Raw genomic sequence first — 23,289 nt, forward strand, 5'->3', positions numbered from 1 at the left:
AGCAGATCAACAAGCCGGAAACGCGGCGTGAAGCGACGCGTTTCCAGCTTGCAGATCTGCTACTTTTGCTACTTTTGTGTGACGCTGTAGTATGATCAAGTAGGACGTTAATTTACAAAAAAAACAAAGTTCAAATATGGAGATAAGAGGTTTCTGCCCGACAGCAACAAAATAAAGAAAATGTTGTCCAACATTACGTGAAAGATGCAACATGGTAAAATGCAGTGCTACGTGATACGTTGTTAGCTTGTAGATCTGTTCTTTTTGTCACATGACGCCTTCGCTCGGGTCTGTCTTGGTGCATTGATGGCACACTGGTTTAAGAGTCTCATTATTGCACTGTATGATTGCTATAGGCCTGGAAATGGGGTAAAATACTTTGGAAAGTTATGGAAAAGTTTTGAAAATTCATTGTTAAAAATGATGGGAACCCTGTGTTTTTACGTTTTGTATTTATTTATTTATTTATGTTTTGTTTATTCTTGCAGAGCAAGGAGGAGGTGATGGCAGTGAGGCTGCGAGAAGCTGACAACATCGCTGCTATGGCTGAACTCCAGCAACAGATATCAGAACTTGAGATCCAGGTATTTCAATACTGTTATCTTATTATCTCGCTGCTCCACCCCCTCTGTGTGTGGCATGTTACAATCCAGTCTGAGCCGTAGCCCATCTTCAAGATGGAAGATGCAGAGTCGAGGTGCGTTCACGACGGACGCTACACGATTCGATATCAAGTCGGCGCAAAGATGCGACATCGAGAAATATTTTGTTTCTGCGCCCGAAGCGAAGTGGATCGTGCAGGTTGAAAAAGTTTCAACTCGAGCGATTTTCATGGAGGCAAACAGAGCGACATCTGATGCAGGACCCATTTGGAATAGTAGTTCGTTGTTGTGTGTGGATTTCCTGAGCTGTTGATATAACACTTGGACTAGTGAGAGAGAGAGAGAGAGAGGGAGAATTAATTTGTTTGTCTCTGGTAAGCACGCGTGGTGCTCATTTGCTGAAACATGCCTCAGCTTTTTGATTATTTTTGTGTCTTTTCTAAATTTTAATTTCAAAATAGTGAAAATGGCTCACAATGCGTCGCATCGCTTTGTGAGCTTATAGCTATTTTCGCTATTTGTGGTCCCATCCTCATTTTGTTTTCACAAATCAAACCCTGCAACCTGATTATATTACACATTGCCAATGCTTCCTGCAGCCTGCGACCAAAGTCACAAAATGTCAGTTGAATAGACCGACACAGCTATCGTGATTGAAGTGACGCGATTTATTTTTATCGCGTCCGGTATGGTTGTACCTTCAAGCGGCCGCGTCTTTTTTTAGTGTCTTCATTGATGTGAGGAAGAAGGTGGGGTAAGTAATGTGTGTTCTGCACGGCTGCTGGGTGGGCAAGAAAACTTTGATCTGTATGACACTGTTGCCTCTTACTACAGAATGTAACGTGCCATGACACACGGATAATCAAAAGTATTAGCTATTATATTAACCACTATTATCAGTTATCAAACTGAGGTCACAGAATGGTAATGAAATTACTTAGTATGCCCTATTATATAAAACAAAAAACAGAAATAGCCAGTCTGCAAGCTCAACGCATCATATCGTGAGGCGTTGTGAGCTTGTTTATATGCTATTTTTGCTATTCTAGAAAATAAATTAAAAACATTGCATAAAAAAAATATTTTAAAAATCTCCAGTTTGAAAGCGGTGAATTTTACGAGGACAGTAATGGTATGTGGTATATGGATAAGTAGTGACATTGTCAGGGTGAGTTTCTATGTACTAATTAGCGCAGCAAAGACCAAAAGACTTAAAAGTAAAAGCACACATCTTAAAAGGCTGTTTTCCACCTGCATCTTCCGCTGTTACACAGATGCTGTTTATTGTTAAACTTCCATAAATCTGCATTAGGGCATTAAACAATATTTGTATGCACTCAGTGGAACCAGTTTGACATCAGCTCTACTTTTTGTATTTGTAATTGGGACAGTTGGATAACATCTACCAGTCCCATCAAACAAGAGTGCAGAAACCATTATTTACCCCTAAGCAAATGTAACGCCACACATAATATGGGCGACCAAAACACATGAAGGTTCCAGATCCATCACCATCCCTGAAACAATACTGATGGATTACACATTGAACTCCCAGCATTAGGATTGCCTCAGTAGCCGGTGTTACACGACACCAGCAACCAGGTTGAGTAGGACACCTACAGTACTACTGTAGTTGACAACAGTAATTTTTAAAATTATTTAAAGTAGACAGCAAGCGAAATTAAGTAGGTCATTAAAGTTTGTGGGTACAATCTCCCCACCACATCAACCCTGGCACCCCACAGCAATGACAAACATTGGACTTGACACAAGGTAGACGGTGCTCTTTCTCTGAAATTAGTCAACTGTCTCATGACTGGTAGTCTGTGGTCTTTCTTGAAATGAGTCGACTAAATCATGTGTGTGTAAATTTGTTTAGGCAATAATGACGCAAAAACATAAGGTGATATAAAGTTGTCAAACAATGGTTCCATAATCTAATATTGAACTGTAAAAAAGAAAAGAAAAGTGAAAATTAACATTCAAATGTGACCAAAAGTAAATGTCTTATCTTTGCACCTCCTTTGTTGCAATCGGAAGTCGCTGCATGCATATGCTGTTACTTGACAGACACGGTAGTACTTTCATTTCATAGGTGGATTGAATATTAGAACTCCAAGCATTCTAAAAAGCCCTGTTAAGAAAGTTTTTTGTCAGTAAATAACAAATAATAAACTGAAGGAAGAGCAAAGATCCTGACTGCAGCCCGAAAGTTTAAAATTATTATATATATTTGAATATAGTAAAACTTTTAACAAGATGTTTGACCCATCTCATAGTAGCTGTATGACAAACGTACCACAGGCCTACATTAGTCATCCTCATGGTATGTAGTTAACATTAATTAATATAAACAACAAGGATCACTTTTACAAAATAATTGGGACAGATTTGACCGAGCAGTCCCACATGAGGATAGATAATGTTTTGTTCAATGCTGCATCAACACAAGAGCCTAACAGCATGGCCTCCCTGTCCAATCTTTAACTCTCGATAATAAGTTACTGCTGTATGTATGCAGTTTGTAAACAAAGCCAGACGAATCACAAAGCAGTATTCAGTGGTGAAGGCGAACCATACAGGAAAAATCTAGATGGCATCGTCCCTGCATTGACTAGTGTTGTGATGGTCTATGTCTCCTTTGGCCAAATGGAATCTTTATGAATCCCCATGGGCCATTTCCCCACGTATCTCGAGATGTACGACCGACTGACCGACTTCAAATTCGGCGCTTAGTCCCAAGGGAGTGCCAACTAAAAGGGACACAGACAGACAAATGGGTACAACGGGTACTCTGACCGTGCACAATGGGTATTATAGATAGAACAGAATCTTTATTTTCGGTCCATTTAAAAAAGCAAAAAATACGTACATATATTAGAGTCCACTAATACATTAGTATTGAATAACTGGATGGGGCATGCTTTTCAAACTTGCATCGTTCCAGAGTAGGCCGCACCGGTCTAGTAATATCAAATCAAGCAGCATGTTAAGGGGGGAAAGAGGCTTTGTATTCTGTTTAAACCCCATTAAGTTTCACTTTAGTTTTGAATGACATGGGTTTTAAAATAAATCAAATGTTTTGTTCTGAAACCATAGCTGATATGGAGAAATCAGAGGGTTGGTTTCATTTGCTTCAATCAAGTGCTGACGTCAGTTGCAGTACCATATTGGATACAGTTGCTGTGGCCAAGGCTCTTGATATGCACTGTTTATTTGGTCATGCTTAACCTCGGAAAACCGCAAACACTCAAAGAGAGAAGCCTTGTTCTTTAGCCACGCCGTAAAAAAGATAATGTTCGGATGATTGTGATACATAATAGAACTACGCTTAAAATATGATTAAGTGACACTGTTCACACAAATACAGCTAATATTTTTACTAATATTTCTATTAAATTGACTAGAGGTTTGGGCCGCTTGGCCCTCACATCTAGGCCGAAAAAAAGGTGCTGCGGCCAAAAGGAAGGAAAGCTGCTGTGGCTAAAATGTTAAGATGTAGTAGGAAATGTAGTTTTATATTAACCGTACAATGTGTAAATACATTGAAGGCGGGGAAAGAAGCCTAAATAATAGCCAGAGCTCTGATCAACAGTCTGTGGCATGTTTCGGGGCAAGTGGAGTGTTCGTGTGTTGACCAACCCTGGACAAATTTTGGAGGTCATTTCAATTAAAGTAGTAGGATTAGGATAGGATAGGATAGAATTGTTAAAGCCCAATGCTATGATGACACATTGAGGTTAAACATCACAGTCCATATTTGGAGGCAAGTGGAGTGTTTGTGTGTTGACCAACCCCGGACAAAAAAGTGTATGGCCATATATGACGACTGATTTGTTAGGGCCCGATACCATGATGACACATTGAAGTTAGACATCACAGTCCATATTTGGTAGTGGTAGCTGCATTGGAAAGTCCTTATGGTTATGAGTCATCATCATGGTAATCGACTAATCGAATAAAAAGATACTGCGGCCGGAAAGAAGGAAAGGTGCTGTGGCTAATATGTTAAGATGTAGTAGGAAATGTAGTTTTATATTAACCGTAAGTACATTGAAGGCGGGGAAAGAAGCCTATATTATAGCCAGAGCTCTGATTAACAGTCTGTGGCAAGTTTCGGGGCAAATGGAGTGATCGTGTGTTGAGCAACCCCGGACATATTTTGGAGGTCATTTCAATTAAAGTAGTAGGATTAGTGAAAACAAAACAGTATGAAAAATTAATTAACCGGGTAAATAAAAAGGCAAAAGGTAGATGGAGCACAGTAAGTGTGTCATACTCTCAATATACGTCTCCCATAGGTTAAAGCGGCACTATGTAACTTTCTTTTAATGAATACAATGTCATTTTGTCCAATCTGAGTATGTTAATACAATATAACTTATACAATTGGGGTGGTTGTATTTTGTCTCCCTGCTCTTCTATTGAGATATTTAGATCCTGTGTCTAGGTGAGACATGACCTTTGACACTATCCTGTTTCTGGTTTGACATGTTTTTTTGACCAAGGTCGAGATTAAATTTATCCCCTGGCTCTATTAGCTCAATGGTAAATATCTCAGCACTTTCGCAGGAGATCCGGGTTCAAATCCGGGGGTAGAAGAGGAAAGTAACATAGTGCAGCGTTAAGGTTACAGCTGTGATCAGTAGCACCAACAGGTGAATTTATAAGGCACAATACATGCATTTAGTTTCCTTAAGGGAACACGTCACCCATTTTTAACCCTATCTTTATTGAAATTGGTCCTCACTAATGCTCATTCTAAGATGGCACCATTTCCATCTACCTGCTCTGCTTCTGGGGACTGTTCAGATACCGATGACATCATCGGTGGGGAATGGATTCCAAGCTAATAGAAAGGACAGCCTTTCTCTTCCTTGAAAGTTAGCATGCTGAAATGTCAGCTTGCATCACTAAATAAAATAAATGTTTGAAATCTTGTATGAAATTACCACTGTCGGTAGGTACATTTTCAAATCATCCACAGCCCACCTCTGAGACACTGAGGATGGAGACAGAAATGGCACCGTCCCCTTTGTGAGGACACACGTACAGTATGGTGCTGATTTTTGGGGGGAAAAAGGCAAAATGTTCCTTTAAGTGACACAGCAAACCTTCAAGTTGTCTCAAGAACAAACATACGGTTAGGAAAAAGTACCGTAGTACAGCAGTTTTCACTGGAGACAAACATTATGCAGTACTTGGTTGACTGGGGTCTCCCAGGGCTCTATAATGGTTTCTTTTTTCTGCTCCAACAGTTATCTTTGCCGAAGATAGCTACAAACTCACAGTGCTTGTAGATCTGCTATTTTCACAGAATGCTCGCTACAGAATGGGGACCCTTTGGGTTCATGTGGTTAAATTCTGATCCTTATTCGTCTCATCTGTGATTTCAGGTCAGGTATGCGAAACCGAAAGGCTTCTCTTTTATTTGAGCTTGTCATACCTGTATTTTGCGTTTTGAATATTCCCTTATGCAAATAGTTGTACCTAATGTCATACTTACTTTCACATTGAAGTCAAGGTGCAAGGGGGAGATCTTTTCCCCAAATCATGCTTTAGTAAATTAAAATGCTGGCACCCTCATGAAACCCTGGGGGTCAACACCGAATACGCTTTTTTCTTTCTTTCTTTTTTTTTTACCACTTAAGCCCTATATATTTAGAATGTAATGCAAAGGGTTGTGAGTAGGATAAAATAGGGCTTAACTGGTTAAACATAAGATAAATAAATCATTGTTGCATTGTACACAATGGCACATGGGTGATAATCTTGGAAGACACATTTGAAAAGAAATCAATGAAACCAGCAGAACTTCACAATTAGGCTCAAGCAACCAACTAAGAATTTCTTCAGTGAGGTTGATCGCTGTTGGATGCAATGAATTTGCCGACTTATTGTTTGTGAGCAGATTGAGTAAATTGCTATTTTTAAATGCATGACTATCGGCCTCATGCATACAAATGTATATGCAGAGAGCAACGTTTTCCACCGTAAGCCCAGACTATAAAAAAATATGTAAAGACACAGCAGCACTGAAAAAAAATAAAAACCCCTTCCTCCTCAACCCAGGCACACACAATCACACAAGTGTGGTCTGAGGTTTTGTTACTAGGAGATGGAGCAAAAACATGCAACACCAAAATTTACCACTACCGCCCTCAACGCTCTTTCAGATCTGTGCAAAGAACTCTCATTTGGGTAACGATAACATCAAATGCAGTGTATCTAATTTGACTCGATAAGGTTGTATTATCAGCATTAAATGTGGGTATTTATTTAATTCCTCCCTATCTGCATGAACAGTTTGTTTCACTGTAAACCAAACTCTTGGTGAGCTATTGCAAAATCACTGTGTCAGGGTTGAGTTCTTGGTCTGTGGTTTTGGTACCTGCACAACATGCTGTGGGTACTGTGTATGCTCTACTGTAACGATGCATGGGATTTTGTCTGGCCGTGAATCGAACCGGGGACTCACTGTCGGGGATTAGAGCCAATGTGGTATGCACTCTAACCACTCGGTTATCAGATCAGAGTTCTAAACAGGCCTGAAAATGTATGCCCGGTCCAAACCGGGCCAGGCTGCCAGGCCAGCTGGCTTTTCTCTGCTGCCTGCATGCAGCCTTTCCAATAAAAAGATCGGCAGTCACACAGACGAAACTGAATTTTCTTATTTTTTTTGCAGCCCAAGCCCGGCCCGATCAATTAGCATACATTTTCGTCCCGAACTCGTCGGGTTCGGGCAGAATTTGAGAACTCCAAATCGGGTCGCCCCAAGCCTTAGTTATACCTGATTGCGTGCGGGTGTCCCACACCAAAAATAGCCGTTCTACAAGCTAAAAACATGGTGCAGCGTTATGCGTTGTTAGCATGTATATCTGCTAATGCAATGTGTGGTTTGAAGCTATAGATTTATTTAACTCATTAAAGTTTGTTTTTGCACAGCTTATATCAGAAAAATTCAAGACGTTGTCATTCAAACTAAGCTGTCCTAACTGTAACAGACACAGAAGTAGCCGTATATATAGCCTGTAACCTATGAACACCACAGCTCAGAATCTCTATATCTACATCACAAACCACTTCCTATCATGCAGAGATACACTGGATACATGCTTGATTTAGTTTGAGGTTTCGATGATATGCTCAGAGATTTATGTAAAAGATTTGAGTCTTAAAGTGATAATCACTGTTTTTCCGTTACCCGGCATTAAGGGAGAATTGTAGACAGTTGTTGCTTACTTACCTAAAGTGATGTGTTAACTAGTAGTTATTTTATTAAACCATAGCTAGCACTAGCTACAAGTTAACATCCTAGCTTGTGTCCAGTAGAAGGCTTTGGTTTTGAAGAGGAATAATACAATATGTATATATGTTTATTTTGTAAGTAACAGTTCAAAAAATGTTGCTGCTCTTTCTGAGAAATGACACACTTGTGAAACAAAGATTAAACTATCGTAACTGTTTTAAGATAAAGAGCAAAGGAATTGAAATCATCATAAATGACTCGAAGAGCAACTGAACACTCATAAAAGCACATCATAATGCTAACAATTGATTCTGGTCTCAATCTCTGGTGTTCAAATATCCTGTGATGTTGCGCTGTACCTCCTACATGTGCAGAACAGTCCAACGTCATACTGTCATGGCCATCAAAGGGTGCACTCATTTAAGGGCCCTTGCCCTTACCCTGGGCGGGCATTGGCATGCCAGCTGGGTGGAGTTTGCACTCAGTTTTTGTAACGGGCCTTCCTATCAGTATAAGCTCTGAATCAGCAGCGAGAAGCGAACGTCTCAATCAAAACAAAAGGCCACATGATGGAGGATGAATTAAACGGGGAAAGTGAGGCGGGTTTGTTTAGCCACTGCTAAGGACTCTTTATAATTAGTTTTGCAACACAGCTGTTCTCCGCTTATCACAGCCAAATATTGTTCCTGTGATTATCTTCTTCATTCTTTAACATGACATGAGTTTGTCTCAGTCGAAACGTTATTTTTTCCAGATTTTCAACAGCTTGCCGTCATTCATTAGTCGGAATTGAATTGAATGGAAACAGTTTTTGGGGGTAGCGAGGGTGAGGAAGCCATTACTTTTCAGACGTTTGGCGTCCCTGGCCACAGTTTGACACCTGGTGATTCATGCAGCTGAGCACAAGGAAGTTTCATTAACTGCCTGCCCCTTATCGTTAACTGTGCTTTCAGGGGGAGGAAACCTCAAAAACAACACAGATTCTTGGAATAACATCACCCGCTTAGATTGGTCCCGGGCCCCAAAAAAAGAACACTATCAGGACCCCACAGGAATCAACCTCCCCCGACGCCCCACCACCGTCTATATTTCGGGTGTTGGCGACCAGGCAGAGGTGACAATCTCACCTCCCTGCCCTAGATACCCCACCCCTGCATAGTGTGCGTACAGCTTCCCTTTTTTTTCTCTGTCTTCCAAGCTGTTGCCTGTGGTTTGCCCTCACTCACTGGGCCCGCTGTGTCAACTGGTGGCTTCATGGGTGTGATTTTTGAGGTCTGAAATAAACTGTTTGTCTCCTATAGCTGCAGATGTCTTTGCTGAAGAAGGTAAACATCACACAGGCAGTTTTTTCTTTTTTCTTTTGGCTGTTGAACTTCGCTACGAGCTTCATCCCCAGGGCCTCTAGAGGAAATCAAGCACAAATGGCAAAAATGCTGTGCCAGGTTTCCCCTGATAGCTGGAACTGTAGTCTGCAGACATATTTATGTACAGTAAAGGGACGTTTGTGGTGCTACTGTGTGCGCAGTAATCCGCCTATACTATCTTTATATTTGTTTTCTTTGACCCATGTTGTAGTCTTTCCATTACTAGTTGTAGCTTTGGCTTTTTACTAAAACCCGTAGTTGCGGTATGCAAGGACACAAGTGTGTTATGGCCTTTCTACAGTTGTGTGTCCTTAGGTATTTGTATATCCAATCCTTGGTCATGTCCCTTTAGTTTCGACATTCATTTAGTTTCGTTCATGCTCATGAGCATACTTCCATCCACGTATCCAACATAAACAAAAACGCTCAAGAATCTCTGGTTATTGTCAGCATTGTCACCATTTGGGCTATCCACCTGTCATTCAGTTCCATAGAATTATTTGGTTTACATTGCCTTTTGTGAGACATAAAGACATTTAGTATGTTTGTTTTTGTTCATTTACATAGAAAGAAGAAGGGAAGGTCCAAGGTCAACTGAACCGCACAGACTCAAGCCAGTACATCCGTGACCTGAAGGACCAGATAGGAGAACTCAAACATGAGGTGAGTCCTATAGAACCACTGTGTGCAACTTGAACCTATCAGGCATTAGTACTGACACACAGGTACAGTAAGCAGATCTATTTGTGTCAGAATGTTTCACAATTTGCTCAGATTTTGGGTTTACTTTGAGGACAACATATAGATTTGTTGAAGTGTTAACTACGCCCATCAACTTCCTGCGCGGAGTATGCAGCACACACCCCTCACTATAGCATCCGCAGTCGCACAACCGAATACTCTGTTTACGAGGGCCGCTTTGAGACGCTATGCCCAGGTAGAACAGAATCATATTGGTATGTGAACATACAGTATATATTTTCTGTCGTATAGTAATATCCAATACAAAGAGTGGACCCAATATAAGTATTCCAACATAATGGCTATATAATTTTGAATTGCTGTTTATTGCTGTTACAATGTTGAGGAACCAAAACCAAGAATTGTACTCATTTTACTTATGCAAGTGCATATAATCTTGAAAGTAAGCCATTGACCAGACTTGTAGATTTTTGTTTTGACTTGCAAGAAATGTTACCATGGATTTCAACTTAATTACTTTACACGCTGTGTGAAGTTGACCATAATTAGATTACATATTTCTGAAGTACAAACGCACTTAAAAGTGTTACTACAGCTTTCTAAACTGTAGCAGAGAAACGTGTCTTTCAGTAGATCCATTATTCTCGAGGTGGGATGTCTTCATATTTAAAGGTAGGGTAAGTGATTTACTTTGGTTAAAATAAGTGTTAAATAGCTCTATATTCTGATAGTACTCATTGCTATAGAGTGTTTGTTCAGTTTCTGTGCTCTCTCCTGATTGGCTTAAATTTCGTCACCTACCTGAAAATGTACTATATTCTGTTTACTAAAGAGCTGGAGAGACCCCTGTGACCGAACAAACGCTCTGTAGCAATGATTTCTATCAGAATATAGTACTTTAACCTTTTTAACAAAAAAAACCCCCAAAAATATCTCTTACCCTACCTTTTAATTTAATTTTACCGCCTCCTGCTAAAGGAAAGCAACCCTCTCAATAAAAGGCTTGTGGTTAGTGTGTGCAGCACTAAATCATGTTGTGCCCATATCAAGGCAGTGCAGTGACGCAGTGTGGTGCAGTCAGCCAGGATGTTAATCCCCCTCGGCTGGCTCAGGCCTGGTGGTATGCTCGTGAGAAGAAGGGCCTGCTATGCAGATTGAAGTGTTTGTGGTGAGGGGAGCGGGACGGTTGCAAAAATGACCATCCGCTACAAACCGCCCACAACTTAAAGCTAAACCCTGTGCTGAGTCAGTTAGCAAGAAATGGTGAGAGGATCGGAACGGTTGCAAAAATGACCATCCGCTACAAACCTCCCACAACTTAAAGCTAAATCTGGTCCTGAGTCAGTTAGCAAGAAATGTTGATTTCAGGTTTGGGCCTACAGTTTCTTTGTAATTATTTTTGTTTATTTATTTTTTACTTAATTTTTTTTGCAGTTTCACACACATTATAGCATAAATGACCATTCCTATCAACAACAAAACAAAAACATAACACAAAAAACGACCTTGAAATACAGAAACAAGAAATGATGACTTAAAAAAAGAAGGAACCGGCACTCGATCACATTCCAAGATACAGTATTGCAAGTGTCCATTCTTTGTAATTGTAACAGGAAGTAACAACAGGCCAAGTTTAGAAAGATGAGGGCAAAGTGTGATGTTCCAGTGTGTCTTTGTCTAAACTGGCCCTCTGAATGCGTTTCCTCCTACATGTCTGTCTTTGCATGGCAGGCTGATGCAGGTGAGTTGTAGCAGGGATGTACCTGTACCCACCACAGTGTTTCTATCCAGAACTTATTTAGAATTCTCTGTCCCCATTCCATGGGCTCTGCAGCCCAACACCCAATTACAAAGGTTACTTTTTTAAGGCACAGTTAAGACCGATTTATACTTGGTTGCTCATCATATCGCACACCGAGAATAGACGATTTACAAGCTCACAACTTGTCACAAGCTTGTAGATCTTCTATTTCCAATGCACCACACGCAACTAAGTCTAAATCAGGCTTTAAATGACCAAACGTGTTTCATCCCCATTTCTTTTTGGACTGATTTGCTGTCTGCATGCAACTTCATTAGTGAAGCTCATCCCTGCTCTTCTCTGACGGTGATACTCCATCATCACTGATCACTCAGCCCACATTTGACCATACGGTGGTGTTTGTAGCAGTTTGTGCATGTTTTGTCTCAGTAATTCTAATTCAGAAGTGTAGTTGATTTGCTATCCCCACCTTTTCACCTCCAGTTTAACCACATTCCACCTGCCGTCCCTATTTTTGTCATCCTATATTGAAATCAGCTAATGGGAGGCCCGGCCGGTGGGCCTATGATCGGGATAGAATCCCATCACTATGACTCAGACATAACCATATATAGAGGCCGGCCGGCCGGCGGCCCATCACTATGACCCCGTCACATGCCCATATATGAGCATATACTGATGACATCAAGGATCTCCATATATGGGCATAAAGGGGACAAGGAATGGCGGATAGAGTACTCTATATATGGGCATATCGGTCGGATCAGTGGTGCGACATAGGTGTGAAGGTCACATAACGGCCCAAACTTCTTCTTCTCACAACTCATTGCATAGTTAAGGTTTAACTACTTAAGCCCTATATAAAGTATTTAGTCATACAACGATAAGTTAAAATAGCAATATGCTAGTTCATGCAGTTTAAAAAAAGGAATTCCGCTATAATAACCTGTCCAAAATAGGGACGCCAGTTGAAAGTGGTTCAAATAACACATGGCTTTCCGCTTCTAATGCCCCTCCCCCTCTTCTTCACAGATTCGCTGCTTAAAAGGACAGAGGGGGGGCTTGGCCGGCCAGCCCACCTTTGACGGCATTCACATCGTCAATCACTACGAGGCGGACAACGAGTCGTACCACTCCTCGGATGACGACGTAACCCCCCTCCAGGACCACCACCAGCGGAGGAGCGACGGTAACGGCAGCCGTATCAGACTGCACCCCAACCTGGGAGACACTGACAGTGAAGGAGAGGAGGACGGGGAGGCCCTGCGCCTCACCGTACCCTCCAACGGCAGCCACAAGTCCACCACCGTGTGACCACCGCTAGCTGCCGGCCGGAGTCTGTACCCAGGATACCACTCACACTGGGGGATGATGGGGGGATGCTGGTGGCTCATGGTAGCCGTTCTACGGGAGAATTCAAGGTCTTCTACAATGTCGCATTTTTGTAGCGGAATGCATTGCCATTTCATATCACGAGAATCACATATGGATTGTCTTTTTTTCTGTTTGTTTGCTTTTGATGTCCTTAATTTTTATTATTATTGTTATTATTATTATTCTCTGGGATGTTAGACACCTACAGTACCTGATCACCACTGACTGTGCGTCACCTTTGGCTCCTGCAGAGAATAATTAGATTTAGACTGTGCAACTAATCTGACTCCTGCAGCCAGATTACCATGGAGGTGGGGGGGGGGGGGTGATAGGCAAACTACACCACACCAAGCCCTTCAACTAGGTACAACACAGAGAAAGAGACTGTGCAATAATGCTTTATGACACTTCATTCAATCACTTTTTTTAAGTCGACATCCAAGACACCTTTTACTACTAATCGACCGTCATGACACAGAAATACATCATAAATACATGAGTGGTTGTGTGTACCACTATGTAGTTGTGATGAGCATGTTGGAGAGCCCAGCATCAAAGGAACTGGTATCAAGCTACTGACTTGAGATGGTGGTGACGTTCGGCCTTAGCCAGTATCGCATGCCTTCCACCGCGATGGTGGAACATGAGGTCAAAGTGAATTTTGCATCCATGTATATATGTAAATGTGTTTTGTTGTTTTTTCAATTCCATTTGAACTTGAAAATATGTATCTAAAGAATTATTATTGCATATCTAATGTGTAGAATGTATTATAAAAGTCAGATGAAAGGGACATTAGTTTAATATGGTGCAGATCTGCAGATTGTGTGTTTCTTTTTAAAGGCTGGGGGCAGCAGAGATTTATTTTCCCATAAAGTGGAACAGACGTAGGTTCCCTTCAGCTGAAGCTTTCAGCTTGCGGTTTAAAGAGTGTGATAGCCTACTAGTTAAAATGAACTGTCCATTCAGTTTACAGGGACTGATTTCTACATACTGTGGCTTTTATGAGATTTCTTAGTCTTACCTTTAAAAAAATGATAATTCTGTTTAAAGTCAGGTAAACAGCGTATATCATCTCCACTGTTCAGTTGGAAACATGACTCAAGTCGGTCAAAGGTTTGGTGTGTTAAATTTGCACGGAAATGTGTGAAAGTCCATGGGAACATCGTAAGCAATCCAGAAGAAAATCAACAAATTGAATGTGCTCTTCAAATGATGATGAATTGAACATTAAGTGTTACCAAAGCAGGCACTGTACTGTGCTGTCAGCCACAAGCCAGCTCCACTCCATTTCATACGGGAGGACAGGGGTCCAGCAGACCATCAATGTTTTTCTCTGAACGACCTGAACACTAAGCCAATTCTTGTAAGTGAAGATGGGAGTGGTACGCCACTGACTGGAACCACGGCTTGTCACATTGAAGTCTACGCTGTCATCATCTTCATTTGGGGGTCATGACAAGAATACCCCACCAACACCCACCTACCCCCTGCCCTGCCGACAAACAAGAAATTGTGTCGCTGTTTGAGAGAGAAACACTTTATAGCACTTTGAGTCTGCAGTGCAGTTTATGGACGCATGTTGCATACGTTAACACTATGACAGTCACCACACTCATTTAGAATAAAAAATAAAAAAGCAAAACAAAAACTTGACATTGACCTGTGTGATGAGTTCACAATAAACAGTTTGATAAACTTTTTACTTTGGTCTTGTCTTTTTGCAGTATTTGACCTATTCATGACCCAGGCTGAAATAATGAACTGTGTAAATGCCAGCAAAGTGTGTCTGGGGAGTTAGTTAACACCCTCTTCCTCAACAAATGATTGTTATTCAGATTGCGTTCAGGAAGTGGCTTCTGGAGATGCACTATGAGAGTCCCATGTGGTTATTATGTGGGGTGTTTCATCATGAATTGGCATTGGACTTCTTCGGGCAGTTTGAAGGATCAACGCAGGTTTGTTTTAATACCATACACCTGCTGATTAAAAAAACTGCTACATTTCTGTTTCATAGAAGGCTATGGTGCTTAGACTAACCCACATTATGTCGCCTGTGATGATATATTCGCTATGCCAGAGAAGCTACAGAGGCTTGATTGTAGGCTTTTTGGTATTGAAGCATTTTGCTTAAACGTAACTTAGGCTACATGAATCCCAGTTCAAATCTCATGAATTATCAGCAAGATGTAGGTTATTATAGGCTTTGGTCAAATTAAATTTATTTTAAAAAATTGTTATAATTGGGCTATATCTATCACTATCTGGATTTGCGATCAGATGTCCAGGTAGAAAATAGCATTTATGATTTAAGAAGACTAAAGCCTAATTGTTTTTTTTGTCCAGATGTAGCACTAGTGGTTTATTTTGCTGGTTTTGGATAGAAGCCAAAACAGATTGCATAGGTGTAATTTTAGATTTTCTTTGGCTATTCAAAATAGCAGATATAGCTTGTAGAGCTGCTATTTAAAAAAAAAGAAAAAAAATTTGGGGGTCCTTGACATGAAAAGGTTTCAGCACCACTGACAAATAGCAACTTATGTTTTTTTCTTTCTTATTTTATTTATTCCTGTTTGTTTCAATGTTCGCACTAGGCTACTGGGGGTCCCGAGAAAAGGGTGGCCGTTGTGAAATGACTTGATTAGGCTATTATAGCCGCCTACAATCAAACGAGATAATAGGCCATTCTTCTTTAATTTGAACATAAAGACGTATTTGGGCCTGGGACATTTTAAAGGTGATGTAAGTTTTTTTTTTTTTTTTTTTAAACACACAAGCCTTGTTAAAAGGTTAAAGCTCTATAGGCTATTGTCTGATATTGCTCGTCCAGTAACGGGTCTCCTCGTTTCTCAATTCATGTTGTAGGATAAACAGAAAATACTAAAATATATTTCCATGGGTCGGAATAGGCTACCAATTGTATCAAATGAGGGGAGAGAACCCCACACAGAGAAAATGTATCATTTAGTTATGTGTGTTCCAGTTCCAATTGTGTCTGCTCGTGTTTTTTATATTTTATTCATCACTTCCAAATTCACTTGTTTATGTTCTAGGCTAATCCTGTAGCCTATAGCCTTGATACAAGACTATCATTATGACCGATGACCGTCTTGATTCAAGGCTACCTGTAGCCTAGAGTTCTCTCCTAATCGAATACAATTGTTAGTTACCCATCTCTTATTAGTCTATGTTTATGCAACTAAACAGCTGAATAGATGGCTGCATGGGGAGACCCCTGTCTGAACAAAACTCTATAACAGGTCTATAATGATTACCCGGCTAAAATAGGCCTATTATGAGCTGTTTAATTTAACACTTATTTTAACAACAAAAAGAAGGACAAAAAGAAAGAAAGAAAATCACTTGCAGCACCTTAAAGACACAATGTTAAAAAGGAAGCTCGTGAAAAACAACTTTGTCGTCTAAAATGTGGCAATAGCTAATGGCTGATTCTCTGCATGTCCGTCCTTAGTGTCATATCTTAAGCAGCATGTTGACAGGATATGCTGATGACACTGGGGTGTGTGTGTGTGTGTGTGTGTGTGTGTGTGTGTGTGTGTGTGTGTGTGTGTGTGTGTGTGTGTGTGTGTGTGCGCGCGCGTGTGCGTGCGTGTGCAGGCTAATCAACACAGGACATATGGAGCTTTGATTTCCTGTCCTTCATATAGGGAGATATGCCTGCTTCTGCTTCTGACCATATAAGGTATAATAAGCACTTGTTCTGTCAGTGTGCTGCATCCGCAGCCTAATTCACACTTCGCCGTACGACCGCGCGTCGCTCGCCTCAAATAACCGATTTTCAAACCATTTATAAATAGGCCACTGTTCATTAAAAGAAACAACATTAAAGACGAAGTTATCAGTGCGTAATGCGTATAAGTACAGATTGCATCCATATAGGGCCCCCTGAGTGGCCCCTGTCTTGTGCATGCTGTCCCTATTGTTCCGTGCGTAATGAGCCAAAGCAGGTAATCAGCGACGTCCTGAGCGAATGGAAAAACAGGTCGCCTCTGTTCTGTTCGAGGCCTTCTAGTCCTCCTCAACATATAATACCACCGTGTAGAAATACGAAACGCTCTGCGGCACCGGAGGCGTGCAGACGGAGAGTGTCTGTCACGGGCCGGCCATAGATCAAAAGAATATAGCCTAATAATAGGCCCTCGATGGATTCACAGAGCTATAGGCTGATCTCTCATTCTGATCTAGCCTTGGATCAAGACTATCATAGATATGTATTTAATCGAGTCTGACTTTTACTTTGTTAGATATGCAAATGTCAAAATCGATACAATACACCTATGATAGTCTTGATCCAACGCTAATTCTGATCTATATTTGTCCAGAATTACTGCATGAAATGCATGAATATGAATTCTGCAACAGCGCAGCGTCTACTGCTCTCTCGTGTCAGACTGATGGGCCCCGGCACCCTGCTGTTTGCCTACCCTCCCTCCCTCCCTCCATCACCCATCTAGATTGAGTAACGCATTGATAAAGTGGTGTAGCCTATCTCTCTTATCCTGATTGCCACGGCCCTCGAGTCCCCCTGGAGACGTGCTATTACGTAGCCCAGTGGTTTCTCAACCTGTGGGTCGGGCCCCCCAGGGTGGTCCCCACAGGATTTTTGGGGGGTCCCCAGATGACAGGGAAGAGACAATTTAACTACCTTTAAGACTACTTTTGATGCCACTGCATCAAAAGTAATCAACAAACTATACTATAAAAACTGGTGAAATATTGGTCAAATAATATAAGAAAGAGGCAAAAACAATTGTGAAAATAGCCGATCTAAAAATGTCACAATATTTATCCTTGGAACTAAATGTAATACCTCAACTCCTACCATTCCAATTGCTTATCAGGGTGGGGGGATCCCCAGTTAATAATCCCCAGTTAATATGATTATTTTGGGGGGGTCGCAGACTTGCAGCCTGCAAGGTTGAGGTGTGATTCTGAGGAAACCTGCAGGTCGTCGTGGACTGAAGGACCAATGAATGGCCAGCTAGAGGCTCTAGAGGCCAGCTAGAGGCTCACACCCACACCGCAGGCACCTGTCTGTCCCCAAACACCTGGCAGGCGAGAGGCGCAGTGTGCGCATGCTCGGCTCTCAGTGTAAAATCTCATATATCATTTGACCACACGTCTCTTTTTAAACCAGTAGAGTTCAAATCTTTGCAGGGTTAACAACAACAACGCACACACCACCAGGTCCATCCGAGGGAACAGTAACACTGATTGCTGCTGAATCATCACCATCATCATCACAGAAGAGGCCAAGCGAAGAAACATGCCTCGTTCATTCCTGGTTAAGAGTAAAAAGGCACACAGTTACCACCAGCCGCGCACTTTGGAGGATGACTACAATCGATTGGATACCATCTTGGCTCAAATATGTTCAGGTAAGTGAATAGCCTGTAATAATGTGCTTTCGATGAATTGAATGGAAACAAGCCATAGCATGCTTTCTTGGGTTTAATCCTTTTAGCTTCCCTTTGTAGGCCTATAGAACTGTACTTTCTGTGCTTTTTTCTTGCAAACTGCTAAATAAAGTATTCAATCAATCAATCAATCAATCAATCAATCAATCAATCAATCAAAAGCACAATAAAATCATTAACTCCGAGAGTGTTCAAAATGGAACCAAATGGTTTTGTACACTCTCTGAGTTATATCAGCATGATTGATGATGTATTAAGGTGTATTTGGCTTTGGATTAGGTGTATTTTGCTGTCCATACAATGACTCAATTTGTGAAATATGAAATCGTTTTAATAAGTCCAATCATACAATTTTCTGAAGATATAGACTATAGATTAAATTATTACGCACACAATTATGCATAAAAGCTTATAAGCCTAAATGTGTTTTGAAGACTGTTAACATCAGCCGATTTTATTTAAACATTTATCGAAGAATGCCTAAAATAGCCTACTTTAAAAAAAAAAAAGTTGAATAGCCTATCACAAATTTACACGACAGTGTGGGGCAAATTATTAACCCATTAAGGCCTGAGGTTCCGATTCTACAAAATGTCTTCTAAATCCTAACAGTTTTCTAAAAAGCAATATGTTACTATATCAGTGGTTCTTAAACATTTTCATGTCAAGGACCTCCAAAATGAGATATGAGGTCTTTGCTTCAAAGATGAAGCAAAGATTTGAGTTACAAATGTTCGCTATAAAAATAACATATAAAGATCTGCTATTTTTTAATAGCCCAAAGTATAAATAGTGGTTACACATAGATGCGTTCCCAGTTTTAATGGGTCTTGGGACCCTGGCACATAATATTGTTCTGATCAATTCCTCATTGTGGTTTTTCATCCGTTTTTTAGAAAGCGACAAGCTTCCGGAGGACAGTGATGTGTTGACGCTGTCCCCGGACCCCCACTTGGTCGACACGGGGTCCCCGCTAAGCTGTGGCGGCAGTGTGTGTGGTCGTTCCCCGGACTATGAGGACTTCTGGCGGCCTCCGTCACCTTCTGCATCCCCTGGTATATATACTGTCACCTGCTGAACAAACTTAATAGATAATCGATAATTCGAGAAATTGATTGAACTCATCATGATATATTTTGTGTGATATGTGTATAGGCCGCCTAGTCATGTTAAATGTGTTGTTTTGTTTACAAAGTTGTTAAATGTAGACCTATATGTGGTGGACTTTGAAATGCACAACATGTGTGCATATATTGTTTCCAATAATAATAATAATAATAATAATAACAATAATAATAATAACAATAATAATATTTATACTTATAAGTATAAAGAACTGTTTATATTACATATTTTTCTTCTTGATACTCGTTTATATGATGTTTTTGCATAGTATTGTATATTATTGTTTGTCATTAAATGTTTCGAAGAATTTAATACACATGGACCCCAATGGAAACAACTTCAAGCCATAGCGCTTTCTTGGGTGTAATCCTTTTAGCATCCTTTTGTATTGAACTGCACTTTCTGTGCTTTTTTTGCAAACTGTTAATAAAGTATTCAATCAATCAATCAACCAATCAATACTAATAGCCTAATGTCCATTTTATTCCCCATGAACAGTTGATTCAGAGAAATCTCTGTCACCGTCGGCGGATGAGACGCAGCCCTTCGCGGTTCCCTTCAGGCCTTACGCGTGGAACCGTGGTTACCCTGCTGGTTCTGACATGAGACATCTGGACCTGATCCAGCAGCACTCGTTCCATCATCACAGCGTGGATCTGGAGATGAGCCCCTCGTCCCTGCAGGCGTTCTATCATGGCGACAGGACCACATCAGGCGACCCCAGCGCCTTCGCGGACAGAGGGTCTCTGATGGGAGACGAGCATTACAGTGATTACAGGCAGCACCACGCCGCTAATCTGTTCGACAGAAGTCCCGGGTTGTTTACAGACAAACCTCATCATCGTGACAACAAGGCTCAGGGGTCCGACCTGCTCTGCTCCAGGCTCATTCTCACCGGCGCCTTCAAGTGCGTCAAGTGCAGTAAGGTGAGGAAAACAACAACAAAAAAAGAAGAGAAATCCTATGTGAATTTAACATTGAAAGTATAGGCTATTAGCACTGTTTCTCAAACACTGGGTTGGAGCCCATTTGTGGGTCGCAGACACATTTTCATGGGTCACGACTCACGAGTAGAAATATCCATGTTGTTTTTAATTATAATTATTTCAAAACATTCCCCCCCCAAGAATCCCTAAATAAATCTCCATTAGACAACAAATGTTTAAGAAGTATAGTGAAAAAAGCTCACGATGCATCACATGGCAAGGCATCGTGAGCTTGTAGATCTGCTATTTTCCCTAGCTTGGGTCCTGGCCTGGGGAGACATCAAATTTCTCTTTTTGGGTCTCAACTCTTCAGCTAAAAAGTTTGGGAACCACTTGGAGTTACAAATGGAAAAATGAACACACATAGGATTTTGCTGTGTAAATTTAAGAAAGACATTGTTTATAGCTCATCATGCTCATCGGTGTTCAATCATCTTGTCTCTCCAGGTGTTCTCGACGCCCCACGGACTGGAGGTCCACGTCCGCAGATCACACAGCGGGACCCGGCCGTTTGCCTGTGATATGTGCGGCAAAACCTTTGGCCACGCAGTCAGCCTCGAACAACACAAAGCAGTGCACTCACAGGTACAGACAGGCATGTTACTTAGAGAGGCAATGCATTACAACAGTGGTTTTCAACCCTTTTCATATCAAGGACTGTCCATTATTTATTCGGCATTTGAGGCAGGGACCACCATTTGATGAGATTTAGCCTCTCAGACCCAAAACTTTGATTATTTCTCTTATCAGAATGAACCAAATGGTCCCATAAGGGTCCATTTGGTTTCATTTTACGCTCTCAAGAGTTAAAGAATAAAGATCTATAAGGGTCCATTCGGTTACCAACTCTTCATTATTTAGCTGGGGACCACCTGGAACCCCCTCAAGGACCACTGGTGGTCCCCGGACCACTGGTTGAGAACCACTGCATTACAATAAAAATATAGGCCTTGTAAAGCCTCTAACTGACTTAATTGAATTCATAATTAACACGTCTCTCCAATCCCATTTTCAGGAAAGAAGTTTCGACTGCAAAATATGCGGTAAAAGTTTTAAGCGCTCGTCCACTCTGTCCACGCACCTGCTCATCCACTCGGACACGCGGCCTTATCCGTGCCAGTACTGCGGGAAGAGGTTCCACCAGAAGTCAGACATGAAAAAACACACGTTCATCCACACCGGTGAGTTTAGCCTAAAAAAAAAATCAAACGCAGAAATGCCTCAAAGGGGGAAGAAGAGAATCATCCTCAATGGACGTTATTTATTAAATCAAACGCCGAGGGGGAAGAAGATAATATTTATTAAGTGGACATTACACAACGACCTGTGCGTAATTGGAAAAGCCAAGTGCGTAATTGTCCACGTATGTCATGAGAAGTTGAAGTAGCCTAATGTTATGTTTCTTATTTGTGTTCCTCAGGTGAGAAGCCTCATAAATGCCAGGTGTGTGGCAAAGCGTTCAGCCAGAGCTCCAACCTCATAACGCACAGCCGCAAACACACGGGCTTCAAACCGTTTGGCTGTGACCTCTGTGGCAAAGGGTTCCAACGGAAGGTGGATCTGAGAAGACACAAAGAAACGCAACATGGACTGAAACTGTCAAACTGAATTGAACTGAACTGAACTGAACTGAACTGAACTGAACTGAACTGAACTGAACTGAACTGAACTGAACTGAACTGAACTGAACTGAACTGAAATGAACACATGAGGTCTCGGCAACACTATTAACTATCAGTGGTTCTCAACCTGTGGGTCGGGACCCCCAGGGGGATCCCCACATTATTTGTTTTTACTGCATTACTGCTTCAAAGGTAATCAACAATCTATATTTTAAAAAATTGACAAATTGACAATTAATATAAGAAAGAGGCAAACATTTTGAAACTAGAAAACGAAATGTAATGCCTCAACTAATACAATTCCAAGTGCTTATCAGGGGGGGGGGGGTCCCCAATTCAAGTTCAAACATGATTATTTTTGAGGGTCACGGCCTGAAAAGGTTGAGAATGAGAACCACTGAACTATATAGATGTTTATGGACGCCAGAGAACCAGATATAAGCTATAAACAGTATGGAATTCAAATGAACATGAAAAAACTGTTTTTAAAGGTGGCAAATGAGTTTGTTGCTCATATGCTGATTGAGTGTAATGACATTTTGCTGTAGGCCCATGGGTGGGTATATCCCTGCTAAACCCAAAATATTGACACATCATAACCGGATTGACAACATAACCACCAAGAAAAAAATCTGCGCCTCTCCAAAGAATGACATTTTGTTTTCAGTCCAGAGACATGCTGGCAAAACAGTCATGCACAGGACTGTGTGATTTAATAAACATAAGGGTTAGGCTATATTTATTCTGCGAAATGCTATTTATTATGAAATGCTATTTTTCTCTTTTGCACATTTGGTCGTTATACGCACATGCTGTCATTTATAAAATGAAAATCTGATATTTTATTTATTTTGCCTATACGTCCTGTGGTCGTTTGAATTAAAAATGCAGTAAAAGTTTTGAAGTAAAATGTTTTTGAGAGTGGTATTTTTTTTATGTTGGCGAGGTCAATTGAGATAAATCTCCAGACAATAAGAACCAATTTTACGCCTCACATCATGTCATTTAATTTAGGCCTACTGAACCTTAAAAATGGAGCAGTCTATTATAGCTATATATAGCCTA

The 23,289-nt window shown here is 41.0% G+C and overlaps 2 protein-coding genes across 6 annotated transcripts in view; both read left to right on the forward strand.

Annotated features, from left to right (window-relative positions):
- Positions 1 to 14,756, forward strand: part of evi5b (ecotropic viral integration site 5b) — a 49,891-nt gene extending 35,135 nt beyond the window's left edge. For all 4 annotated transcript variants that reach the window (XM_080431019.1, XM_080431018.1, XM_080431020.1 and 1 more), the window contains 3 exons: positions 489 to 584; positions 9,783 to 9,878; positions 12,712 to 14,756. In XM_080431019.1, coding sequence (XP_080287145.1) covers positions 489 to 584; positions 9,783 to 9,878; positions 12,712 to 12,993 — 474 coding nt within the window. In that variant the 3' untranslated portion in view covers positions 12,994 to 14,756. The remainder of the gene's footprint in view (positions 1 to 488; positions 585 to 9,782; positions 9,879 to 12,711) is intronic.
- A 185-nt stretch (positions 14,757 to 14,941) lies between these two features.
- gfi1ab (growth factor independent 1A transcription repressor b) lies at positions 14,942 to 23,087 on the forward strand. 2 transcript variants are annotated; one of them, XM_080431022.1, is made up of 7 exons: positions 14,942 to 15,011; positions 18,232 to 18,452; positions 19,388 to 19,546; positions 20,115 to 20,542; positions 21,050 to 21,187; positions 21,618 to 21,783; positions 22,023 to 23,087. In XM_080431022.1, the coding sequence occupies exons 2-7, from the start codon at positions 18,341 to 18,343 to the stop codon at positions 22,208 to 22,210; spliced, it is 1,191 nt and encodes a 396-aa protein (XP_080287148.1). In that variant the 5' UTR covers positions 14,942 to 15,011; positions 18,232 to 18,340; the 3' UTR covers positions 22,211 to 23,087. The 2 variants fall into 2 exon arrangements, with proteins under 2 accessions (XP_080287148.1, XP_080287149.1); XM_080431023.1 differs by lacking the exon at positions 14,942 to 15,011 and adding an exon at positions 16,704 to 16,756 and having other exon boundaries at positions 18,262 to 18,452.
- Positions 23,088 to 23,289: the final 202 nt, after the last annotated feature.

The sequence above is a fragment of the Gymnoscopelus braueri genome (assembly GCF_963280865.1).
Source record: "Gymnoscopelus braueri genome assembly, chromosome: 6".
In the NCBI taxonomy this organism is placed as follows: domain Eukaryota; kingdom Metazoa; phylum Chordata; class Actinopteri; order Myctophiformes; family Myctophidae; genus Gymnoscopelus; species Gymnoscopelus braueri.

What these genes read in the sequence shown, in the direction of transcription:
- gfi1ab (XM_080431022.1), top strand. Translation starts at nt 18,341, where the DNA reads ATGCCTCGTTCATTCCTGGTTAAGAGTAAAAAGGCACACAGTTACCAC. An exon ending in GTCACCTTCTGCATCCCCTG is followed by an intron (nt 19,547 to 20,114) that starts GTATATATACTG and finishes CCCCATGAACAG; the next exon opens with TTGATTCAGAGAAATCTCTG. An exon ending in ACACACGTTCATCCACACCG is followed by an intron (nt 21,784 to 22,022) that starts GTGAGTTTAGCC and finishes TGTGTTCCTCAG; the next exon opens with GTGAGAAGCCTCATAAATGC.